Source organism: Stenella coeruleoalba (genome assembly GCF_951394435.1).
Source record: "Stenella coeruleoalba genome assembly, chromosome: 7".
Lineage (NCBI taxonomy): Eukaryota > Metazoa > Chordata > Mammalia > Artiodactyla > Delphinidae > Stenella > Stenella coeruleoalba.
In genome coordinates, this window is record NC_137153.1 from 69,413,969 (window position 1) to 69,426,100 (window position 12,132).

Consider the following 12,132-nt stretch of genomic DNA (forward strand, 5'->3'; position numbering starts at 1 on the left):
CCAAGGTCAGAACAGAGTTACTTTAAGTTTGGTCCACTGGTGGCAGACCAGCCGCATTGCCATCCCCTGAGATCTTGTTAGAAATAGAATTATTTCTCGGGCACCACACTAGGCCTGTTAAATTTGAATTGCTGGGGGCTGGGCCCAGCAATCTGCATTTTAACCATCTCTCCAGGTGATTCTTAAGCATAATAAAGTTTGACCAGCATTGCCCTTCAGAATGTGGAGTGCTAATACTAGCCTAAAGGTAAATCTGCAACCATATGATACAGATGAGAATTCATGTAGACCAATGAATAAATATCAGCTATTCTACATATTCAAAATATTAGAACTGGAAGGAAGCATTAAGATGAACTGGTGAAGCAACATTTTTGTAATGTATGGAGAAACTGAAAAGGGTATGCGTGTGGTAGTAAATTATAGACGGATGCATTTTTTGTTAACATCCGTTTTATTCTTCCTACTGTGTTCTCTCATAAGTCAGATAATCAAGTGTATTCTGGGTCAGTAAGCTTACTATGTCTGTTTTAGAATTCCTGCTTAGAGATCAAGAAAGGAACCTCATGAGAAATCATGCATAGATTTCATACAAACACATCACCTCTCTGGGAAGAACTCCAGGTGGACAATCCTCGAAGTAATTTCTTTGTAACTGCCTATTGCAGGGGGTCTGACCCTGGATTTAAGCGTGGATTGGCAGATTAATAATAATCACATTAGTTTTTCAAAATGCTCTTCCAACCGTCTTCTCAATTTTCCAGCTTGTTTTCTCCAATTTTCATGTTTGCTTTCACCTCCATGCAAATGGATCTGGAAATATAGCTGCTGTTTATTTATTTGGTAGTTTACAAAACATGCCAATGTGCCTCTGGGCATGAGTACAATATAAATCACAAGCCATAAATAAATGACAGAACAACAAAAACAAAAATAAATAAAAGCTGAAACTCGCACGCCTATGTAACTAGTAAGTCTTTCTTATCAGGGGAAAACGGAGTCAATCCTATATACATACATCTCTCCTACCTGTGGGTATTCACACTGTTTTTTTCTTTCAAAAAAAAAAAAGCTGACAGTGCCAAGATTAGCTGGCTAATAAAAAAAATGTAAGAAATAACTCTTCTAAAATAATTCCAATGGTTGTAGTCAGGTGAGGGAATATGATTTATTTAAGCTTTTGTCTTTTTACTTTTCCATATTTTCTTGCATGAGTAATAATGATAGCTGCTGTATATATTCAGTGCTTGCTATACAGTGTCATTTAATTTTCACAATAAGCTTATAGGGTCATTGTGTGTTTACTGTAAAAACTTCCATAAATTCAAAGCATCTGAGGAATTTGCCTGAGTTACTCAGGTAAGGACTGGGTCTGAGGTTGGACCCCAAATCTGCCTCCCCCCAAGCCTCTTGGTTTACTCCTCAGCATGGCTTGCTCCTCCCTTGCACTCCCAGCAATGTGGGGGTCCCTTTCATTTCCTGCTAGTAATGATCTGCAATCCTGGAAACAGTCTTCTAGATAAATGCTCTTTCCTTCCCGGGGGGCCAGTACATTTCTCTCTCTCGTATGCTGTGTTCCAACCCACCACCAGACTCAGCTGCAGAGGCAGAGCTGACAAACTGCAGCCCCGAGACGGGGCACTGAAAGGCACTTACAACCTGAGATGAGAAAAACCGCACGTGAAGTGTGACTTTTCCTTGTGAGCTGAGGGAAACCCCTCCCGTGAAGTTCCCAGGTCCAGCTGCTTCCCTCATCTTAGGTCCGCCTCTGTCTGCAAGACCTGATCACTTTCTGCTTCTAACCGTGGCCATTCCCATACACCTTTCTCAGGAAACCTGTGATGTGGGTTGGGTTTATCTCGGGGTTAACTCCCGCCTCCTTTTATGAGTACCTTGTCCCGTATCTGAGTTACTCAAGCTAGAATCATGTCCCCAGGACAGCAGCAGAACTGTGTGAGGTGGACTTGGGAGTGGCATCAGAATTCCTTCATGATGTGTAGAAAATTGTTTTTGGCTGAGGCACAGAATTTTTTTTTTTTTTTTTTGGTGGAACAACATGCTAAGTAGTGTGGCCGCCATATTGCTGAGGATAATATACTGTGAAGTCAGGGGAAGGGAGAAGGCACTGTGGTCTCGCTGCTCAGGGTATGAGGAAAAGGGCTCGTCAGGGGTTGAAGAGCCTGGTCTAGACCTCGAGCTATTTGAATTGCAGTTCATTTGCAGATTGGGCTGCACCCTGGGGAAGGCAGGAGATAGACAGAGGTGGACCTCCTTTCTCTCTCTCAGCTCGGCACTGGTCTGATGACGTCCCTTTGGGTGCCGAAGCTGAGCTGAGCTAGCAGCCACAGGCCCCTGCAAATGAGGTTGGCCAGATGTCCTTTTCCATGTGTTATCTGGAGAAAGAAAAGGATAGAAAGAATCTCTCAAAGCTTTGGACACAGATCATATGCATAAACAAAGTCAATGCTTTTGATGCTATACTGACAACAGTCAATCAGGAGCTGGAAACAGTCTCTCAAGGAAGTCAGGGCTGCTCCCTCACTTCTGAGCGAACTCGTTCTTTCTAGGAAGAATCTGGAGCATGGCTTTAGCCTCCCCAGTTTGATCCTCAGACCTCCATCCTATCTCTGCAAATGGCTGGCAAAACACAGCTTCCCCCTGGCACACGCTGACGTTGGCAGACCGGAGACAGGAACTTAGCAGTTACGTTCCAGCTGCTCCCAATCAACATTCCATTGCAGGCTGGCTCTCCTCTGTCTTAACTTTCCTGAACTGATTTTTTTTTAAAAAGTCTGGCCCTGAAAACTGCTGATGACAGAAAGGAAGAGATGGAAGAGAGTGATGGCCGTTAGAAAACAGAAGTTCGGGATAGAAAGTCAACTTCAGTGGTGGATCAAATAGATGATGAGTGAATCTACATTATACTCAACACAAAAGAAAAATGATTCATGGAACTCTCTGCTAGTGCTTGCACCAGGGCCAAACCTGCTCGAGTGTAAATAAAACAATTGGAAGGTGAAACACCTGTGGAGGGGAAGTGTAAGGGATTCTTAACCATCTGCGTGAGGGTGGGAGGAGGAGAGGAAAGAAAGTGGGAACCGTTTAAATAACATGCTCACAAGTCTGGGGACTCATAAAGGTCTTGAGCGCTATCCATTTGGAATACTAAGAAATTAGTCTACTAGCTTCTAACTTTGAGAAGTGGTAGTAAGGACATTCATGGACTTTTGTGTCTGAACTGTTGTAGAAGACTTATGCCACTTCTAAGCTGTGACTTTGGGCAAGTTGGTTAATCTTTGTGCCTAGTTTCCTCATTCGTCAAAACAAGGGTCGTAATAGTCTCATTACCCTCTCACAGGGTGGTGGGGAGGATTAATGAATGAATGTATGTAACATGCTTGGAACAGTCCCAGGCATGTGGTAAGCACTCTGTGTTACATGTCATGATTATAACTTGCTTTAGCATCCCAGAGACCTCCTCCCTTTGGTTATCTGCTCATCCGTCATTCAGGTGATGCAAATTTGGTAAGGCTTCCAGTCTCCCTAGTCCAAGTTCCAAGTTGGGTAGATCTATTACAGCAAATCAGCCATTTTCAAATGGCTCAACCTGATTTGGAGTTAGAGGAGAAGTGCTACCTTTGCTGGAAGGTTGTAAATCAGTGACAGCATCTAGCATGTGACTAAGACCTCTCTGTAAGATGGAGACAAGACCATCTGGTCAACCTTAATGGAGTCCCTAAATTTAGTCATGACCAAAGTTTAGATTTCCCAGCTTTGTGGTGAATCATAATATTTTGACTTTTTTCTCCACTTGGCCTAAGTTGGGTTTTTGCCCCCTGCACTACTGTGGGGGAAAGACTGCCATTACGTTTTATGTTTTCTTGTTTGCTTTAAGTAACAGAACTCCAGGTTTCTTGAGAGTATGGTGGAAATTCTACTAAGGCCATTATATTGTCCTTGTAAAGATGCTTTATGAGTCATTTTCATCCATCATTCACATCTTAGTATAAATCCAAGTTAATAGCTGACAGCATATGAAGGCTGAACAAGCTTGTCAAAAAAAGAGGATAAAGAGGTTCATGAACTACTTTGGAGGGTTTTGGGTGGCACAAAAGTACTTAGTGCCATCACTAAGTACTTCTTCTGAGAAGGTAGAAAGAAATGAGGAAGGCAAAATGTTTTGAGGAGGCTGGAAGCAGGAGAGGCAGAATGATACAGTGGGGGGCAGGGTGGGGCAGAATACTGGTGTGGTCTTCACACCAGAAACTCTTTCTGCAGCTCCAACTCTTTAATGGATTTCTGATTTCCAGGGGCTTCCAGGGCGCAAGTCAAGGCCATGAGACAGGAGGAAGTGAGAATGAGATAAGAAGGAAGGGGGGGGTGGTATTTAGATGAAAGAGAGAGACAAGAGACAGAGAAGGAGGGGAAAGCCTTGGGAGCGAATAAGGGGAGGAGGCAGAGAGGCCACATCAGGAACTCGGATCACATGGGAGGTGGGGTGGGAGTGGGGAGATGAATGAGACCAGGGATTTCATAAAGCCGGGCTGGGTTTAACAGTCCAGTTGGAAATTCTGAAGCTACAAACCCCAGGGCCTCGAGGGAAGCTCATTCTTGTAAAGTCAGCCTGCTTGGTTAAGGACATTGTCTTCATGGAATCCAAATGGATTTACAATCCTTGCTTCTTCCCTGCAGTTCATTGTCAGGAGATTACAAATTTAGGACACAGAAGTTGGTTCAGAATTTGAAAAGTTCCCTTTATAGCAAATGAGTCTACGATTGCGGGGCACTCTCCTCAAAAGAAGGACTGCTTCTTTTTTTACCCCCCTGCAGCAGAAAACCAATTTCTCTGCAGAGAAGACAATGTTTGGTACGGTTTGGAGCCTCCATGCTTTGACGCTGGAGCTAACTGGGTAGGTTAGGTAGCTGGTGGAGTCAGGCGTCAACTTGGGGATGAGACTCCCCGGCCCTCCCGACTCACGTCTAGCGAAATGGTTCACAATCCAGCAGCGAGTACGTTTTCAATTCCGAGTTAGGTGATGGGAGATGAACGTGATCATCCGGGACCAGCCAGTCGCAAGAGTGTCCCCGGGCTTCCCCGCCGCCTGGCTGCTACTGCCGGGACCCTGTCAATGAGTAAAGAGCTCGGTACTTGGGACGGCTGTTCACACGTGAGCGCTAGGAGCCCCAGAAGCCGCCCGAGAGCCAGTGGCCACCCAGAAGAAGCTCGGGCCGCGGCCATTTCCAAACTGACGCCCACGCCCGCCGAGCGGTACCAGCGAACAGCAGGTGTCACCCTTCTGCTTCCAAACCCCAACTGCCTCCAGGTGCCTCGCGTGCTCTCTAAACTTGTGCGTTCGGAGCCACGGCCCCGTGGGATGGCTGCACCCTCCCGCGCAGCTACCGCGCGGCCCTGTGTGCCGGGGGTCGCCGCGTGGCAGCGGCGGCCGGGCACCGGCTGTTGCGAGCGGATGCGCAAGGGGGCGGGGGCGGGGGCGGCCCCAGCCGGCGGACGAAGAGCGAACTCGCGGCGGAGGTGAGGAAGGTGCGGCGCTTCCAAGTCCCTCCCCTTCCCGCGGCGGGTTCTGGGCGCACGGAGCAGTGCGGGGCGACGCCGCTCGGGCTCGTGGTGGTAGAGGCGCTCGCACCATGGCCGACGCTCCCGCTCCTGTCCGGATCCCGGCGCGCCGGCAGTACCGCGTGCAACTGCGCTTCGTCACCGAGGAGCAGCTCTTCGCTGCGGGGCCGCTCTCGCTTCCCAACCCGAAGTCTCTGCGGCTGGAGGTGCACCCGGCAGGGGAGGAGGCGGATGCGACGGTGACTGACGGTGAGGTACTGGCGCGACCCACGCACGCGAGTCGCGCTCGGAAGTGGCGGACCCTGGCGCGCGCGTGGGAGGGGGGCGCGGGGTGCGGTCCTCGTGGCCCTGAGCAGGTGTGCGCCCCCTCCGCACGACAGCTCGCCGGGGGGAAGTGCGGGGCTACCTCGCCTGTGCTGAAGAGGCCCAGATGGATCTAATTGTGTCTGACTGCGCTCAGAGAAACTTTGGCGCTCGGGGCAGACAGGCTCTGCGAACTAGTTTCGGCCATAACTTAGGTTGTCCAAAGTGAGGCGCGTGATTTCCTTGCCGGGAACCTATGCCTCCTTCCTTCCAGGCCTCGCTCCCTTTCCGAGGCAGTGGGCCACCTTCCAGCCTGAAGCTCTCTTGAGGGCGAAGTTCTGAGTGTAGGAAGGACTGAGCCGGGTGTGCAGCAGTCTGAGCCCCTGGGGCGGCTTGTGTGGTGTCTACCAGGCATTAGTTTTTGGTTCAGAAGGTGACCTTTATCAAGGACGTGCAAGTGCAGCTCCGGGGGTTCCTCGAGCCGAGCAGTGGGTATATTAAAGGAATGCTGCTAATCTTTGTGGGATCCCGGCCCTTTTTGAGAATTCGAGGAAACGTCTAGAACGTGGCCCCAGAAAATGTGTATACTTGCGCACCAGACTTTGCATATGAATATGAGGGGGTCACATCTCTTTCCTGCAGCTCATATTAAGTACCGGGTTCTAATAAGTGTAGGGAATAGAGCCTGAGGCAGCTGCAAGTCTTTTAAGACTCCTCAGGTTTCTTCCGACCCTAACTTCTAAGACGCTGTGTAGAGTTTAAAGTGTTCTGTGTTGTGGTTTGGTTCCAGTGGGAATTTAAAGTACTGCCCTCCTGCTCAGTGATAAGTAGGATACCGATTCACTGCTGCATCTCTAAGGCCTTAGAACAGATCCAGGCACATAGTTGGCACTCAAAAATTGCTTGTTGTAGAGTAAAAGAAACCCTTCACGTGTGTCTTCTTCCTTTACTCTAGGCTGGGATAGGGAGGTTTGGGTTTTTTAAAAAAAGAAGCATTAAACATCATTTGACCAGTATCTTAGGAAGCCTGAGGTTGGGCAAGAGATCAAAAGCCTTACTCAGCAACTCATTGCTTTCTCTTTTGGAAAGGAGAAGGAAAGAGAAGTAGATTTCAGTGTTGCTCCTGGGAATTCTGAAACTCAAGGTGCCAGAAAAAGAATTCAGTTTGCCTGTTACGGTAATTTTGTTTAATCTGTAGCCATTCATAGAAACAGAAGAGCAGATTTGAGATATACATGGTACTTGCTGTCCTGTGGCTTTTCCACAAAAGTGCCTTAAAAGAAGACATATTAGAGGTTCAAGGTGACTGAAGTTGTAGACTCCCCAGAGCACACCCAGTGCCTGGCCTGTGAGGATATAATTATCTTACAGAGAGGAGTAAGTTTCCCCTGGTGTAGCACATCAAGTCTGGAGATAACCTGTGTGGTATGTATTAAACCAAATTAATGGAAATAAAAAGAATAATTAAAGCTAAGGCAAGCAGTCATTGCCACAAGACTTTGACTAAATTCCTTGGGAAAGATTCACTCACAAAAAAGCAGAGAACTCGCTCTCCTAACAGCTTGAGTCCTAACATGCATTCTGTATATGAACACAGTTACTAAGGTTTGCCACTTTTTTATGGAGAGTTTTTGGAGAACAATTCTGGAGTTTTTTTAACAGTAGCTCATTTTACTATATAACCAACTAGACTCCTGTGGATGGTGGCCAGGCAGAGCAGCTTACAAACAAATCCTAATGAACTATTAGAAGAAACATTCTATTGTACTCAAATAATGTACATTTAGTAGCAGCATTTTGAAAGGGTAGAATTTCTCCTGGAATAAAGATTGGCCCAAATTCTTTAATGGATTATAAGAAAGGGCCTAAGCAATGTATCATTAGAAAACTATATAGTTTCTTAACTCACATCTAGAATTAGTTATTAAACAAGTGGACTCTGAAGTAACACTGCCTGGATCCTTTTATAACTGTGCTACGTTTAGCAAAACTTTCATCCTACTTCAGTTTTTTCATTTGTAAAATAATACACATGTGTTATGATAATACACATGTTATGAGGATCAAATAGAAGGGTGCAAACACCATGCTTGATACAATACCTGGCATATATTAAGAGATCAGTAAGTGTTGACTGTTTTCAATAATATTAGTGAATTATTGAATAATGATTGAATAATGATTGAATAATATTATGTCCTGTCCCCAAAACAATAGTTTTCTCAGGCTGTTCTGAGGAATAGCTAGGCTGTATTTTTGTGAAGATGTTTCAAAGGAAACTTAATGAAATCTGATAATAGCTTGGAAAAATGGAATAATCTTTTAGATTCCCGGTCTCAATAGTTTGTCACGTAAAGAATGGAACAGAACAAGACAAATCAGTTTATTTTCAATCCCTCCAAAATTGACAGTGATTTTATGAGGGGAACATACCAGGGGATACAGCCAGTAATGTGCTCTAGCTTGTGGAGTCTGGGAAGACATTCATCTATTCCTTTTTCCCTTAACAATTTTTTGAGCCCCTTTCCTACCAGGAGCCTGCCTGAGAGTATGCTTAGTTCATCCTCCTATCCCCAGAGCCTTCCACAATACACACAAGGCATCAATAAATGTTTCTTGAGCGAGTCAGTGACTTAATTCAAGAAGTTTTTAATCTTGCTAAAATGAGAATTAAAATACTGAGTACTGAGAGTGCAGGCTCTGAGTTGTCTCCCAAATGATTAAGACACTGGCTTCACTTACAGTCTAGAAGGATGTTTTAAAATATAGTGAGTTAACAGACAATCAGAGATATAGTAAGGTCAACAGATCAGGAGCCAGTTGCCGTTGAAAAGATAGTTTGTTACTCAGTTCTCAAGAGGAGAGGGCACAACATGGTGGGGCGGGGGGTGGGGGTGGGGGGGTGGGTGAGGGGAAGCGCTGGAGTCCGTCAGGAGGCGGGGGAGCTGGGGAACTGTGGGCAGGAGCCTTCACCGTGCTTTCTGTGGGAAGGAATGGCTGAGGCCGGGTGGGCAGGTGTAGATTGGCTAGTTTGAATAATTCCAGTGGATTCTGGTGCATACACGCTCTCCCTAGTGGTCGGGTATCTGGCCCTGGGGTGATGAGGGCAGGTGGATAGTGGCCCAGAGTGTGACGGCCCAATAAAGCAGGTGGTTGGAGTGTGGGCTTTGGATTGGTTGGATTATATTTGAAAAGTGTGCTTGCAGGTGTGTTGTTTACTGTCTTTAGGAATTGGCTTACCCTGGGAGGGGCACTCTCTCCCGGCATCAGCAAGGCCCCTAATGTCAAAGCCTCAGAATACAAAACGAAAAGACATGGTTAATACGAGGGAGAATCAGAATACAAGGGAATTAATAAGTATATAGGGTGGGGCTGAGTCCTGCTGGGAGAGGAGGGTGGCTGCAGGTAGGAAGGGCTTGTGAGTCAGGAGTTGAGTTCAGGTGATGGGGAAGAATATACATTGTTTTCATACCTCAAGTGTATAAAAGAACTGGGAAAGGGAGGGGAACCAAAAAAAAGTGGGGAATGAGGCTGCTTCTTCTCCACCCCTTTCTCCAGGGTCTCTGTAAGCCCCGTGCTGTGGGTCTGGGGGAGGAAGTTAAGAGCTGAGACTGTATTGTGCAAAGACTAAAGGCAGAGTGGATCTCCAGGAGAAAAGAGAGAACTTTTCCTCCCTTCCTCAGTTTAGAGTTGCCTTTTAGTTAATCTGGAAGAGTTTGGAAAATATGTGAATAAGCCACACTGATAATCCAGTATAAAAATGCAGTGGTTTTTGTCTCTGAGAGGTTGTGAGAGGATGCTAGGTCTTTTGTTCCCTCGTGGTTGCTCATCTCATTAGAGGAGGGAGAAGAAACGTCAGAGAAGCATATCCTTTGTATCACATGGGAGGACTAATTTTCCTTCATTCAGTCTGTGATAAAAGTGTTAGTAAATTGAGATCTAGGGACAGAATCTGGAAGTCAGTCACCTATGTATGACATGAGCATTAATTACTTTTCATTCCAAAAATATTTATTGAACATGTGTTCTGTGCTAATCACTGTATGGGCAATACAGGGGCTAGATAAAGACCCAGCTTTATGGAACTCATGTTTTAACTGGGAGAAGACAATAGCCAAAGACACAACAAGATAATTTCAGATTGAGGTAAATGTTTTAAAGAAAACGAACAGAATGAAAAAACAGAGACGTTGAGAGGAAGGCTGATTTAGAGAGTGTGGTCAGGGAAGGCCTCTCTGAGGAAGTAATCTTTGATCTGAGGCAGGAAGGATGAAGAGAGCCAGCTAAGCACTGGGCTGGAGGAAGACTATCACAGGCCAAGAGAACAGCAGGTGGAAAGGCCCTGGAGCTAGAAGGAGCTGGTGTGTTTGAGATGGCCAGTGTAGCTGATGCTTGTTAAGGGGGAGGGGGAGGAATGTAAGTTAAAGTTAGCGTCCCAGTTATTATTGGAGCATAACAAGCTACCTCTGTGACTTAAAATAACTATTTTATAATGCTCCCAGACAGACTCTGTGGGTTAAGAAACCAGGCAGGGAGTGGCTGGGTGATTCCTTTGCTCCTTGTGGCATTGACAGGTTACTCCTTGGCACACAGCTGGTGGCCAGCCTGGTCTGGGGGATCTAGGAAGGCTTCCTTCACCTGGGTTTGCATCTGGGCTGGTGTGATGCTTAATTTTGCTTGTTAATTTGGGTGGGCCATGTGCCCAGATATCTGGTCAAACATTGTTCTGGATGTTTCTGTGAGGGTGTTTTGGGATGAGGTTAATATTTAAATTGGTGACTTTGAGGAAAGCAGATTGCCCCCCCACCCCCGCCCGAATGTGGTGGGCCTCATCAAATCAGTTGAAGGCCTTAATAGATTAAAGACTGATCTTCCCTGAGCAAGAAAGAATTCTGCCAGTAGATGGCCTTTGGACACGAACTAGAACGCTGAGGCTGTCAGTATGGAGACTACAGGTGACCTCTGCATATGGCGTGGCTTCCTCCTGCATGGTTTCTTCACTCTGGGGCTTTCTACCAGGGAGACTTTTGGCTCCAAGTGGGAATTTTCCAGCACACAAAGCAGAAGCTGCATTCCTTTTTGTGATGCATGCATGGAAGTCAGTTGACGTCACCTGTGTCATGCTCTATTGGTCAAAGCATTTATTAACCTGCTCAGGTTCAAAGGGAGAGGATGTAGACCCCGCCTCTTTATGGGAGGAGTATCAAAGAATTTGGGGACAATGTTTTAAAACTGCCAGTTAGACCATCTGGGTCATGTAGGGTGTAACACACACACACACTCTCTCTCTCTCTCTCTCTCTCTCTCTCTCTCTCTCTCTCTATCTCTATCTCTCTCTCTCTCTCTCTCTCTCTCACTCTCTCTCACTCTCACTCTCACTCTCACTCTCACTCTCTCTCACTCTCTCTCACTCTCACTCTCACTCTCACTCTCACTCTCACTCTCACTAATGGGGTTTTGCAGGAACTACAATAACAGCCTTCTTCATCACAATTACTGAAAAAGCTGGTAGAGAGCATGGGTTTGGATGTATACCACACTGGGCTTTCTCATTCTTCTCTTATAAATTGAACTTGCTCCCACTTGGGGTGAGCACCCCATAAAATAACTTTTCTCCAAGCAGCAGACCAAGAAGCAAGCAGGGAGGGGGCCGGAGTGAGCAGGTCCTATGCTGCTCCCAAAGGCACAAATCAGAGAACCCTGTGGGAGACAGGGCGGTGGTGGGGAGGGAGGCTAGACTCCTCACTGGGGCACAGCATTTCTCAGTGGGGCACAAATAACATTTGTGCTGGGGACGTTCTTCCTTCTGAGAAACACTGCAGCGTGGTTAGCACCCTGCGCCCCGCCTCTCATACCCCAGTTTCCGTCATAGTGAAGAGCAGTCTTCGCGCGCGCTAGTGGAGCTCCCGTCACGTGGACACATGAGGGAGGAGAAATGCAGAACTCCCCCTCCTGCCTGCCCCAGCAGTCACAAATGCAGCACACCCTAACACGCCTCCATCTAAACTATTTGGAAAACAACTACATATTTCTCTGACACAGTAGCCTCTCCCCTAAACAGTAGGCTATTCCTTCTGTTCATGGGCAAACCTGACCTTGCTGCTCTTTGATCCTAGCAACTATCTCGATATTGTTGCCCTGAAGAGTTGTTTGAAGATGTGAAATACCGTCAGAATCCTGCCAAGTAACTCCTTTCTTTCATTGTTATTTTACCAAAAGCAGTGCTCTCATGATTTCATTGTAGCTTTCCAAGG

The 12,132-nt window shown here is 46.5% G+C and overlaps 1 protein-coding gene across 2 annotated transcripts in view; it reads left to right on the plus strand.

Moving 5' to 3' along the window:
• The window catches only part of LOC307189514 (histone-arginine methyltransferase CARM1-like), a 288,148-nt gene that overhangs the window by 17,590 nt on the left and 258,426 nt on the right, over positions 1-12,132 (plus strand). The window contains exon 1 of one of the 2 annotated variants that reach the window (XM_079927677.1): positions 5,130-5,824. The exons of the other annotated variant lie outside the window; for it this stretch is intronic. Within the exon in view, the coding sequence (XP_079783803.1) occupies positions 5,647-5,824 (178 nt within the window). The 5' untranslated portion in view covers positions 5,130-5,646. Of the gene's footprint in view, positions 1-5,129; positions 5,825-12,132 lie in introns of those variants that run through there. 2 annotated transcript variants of the gene reach the window in all.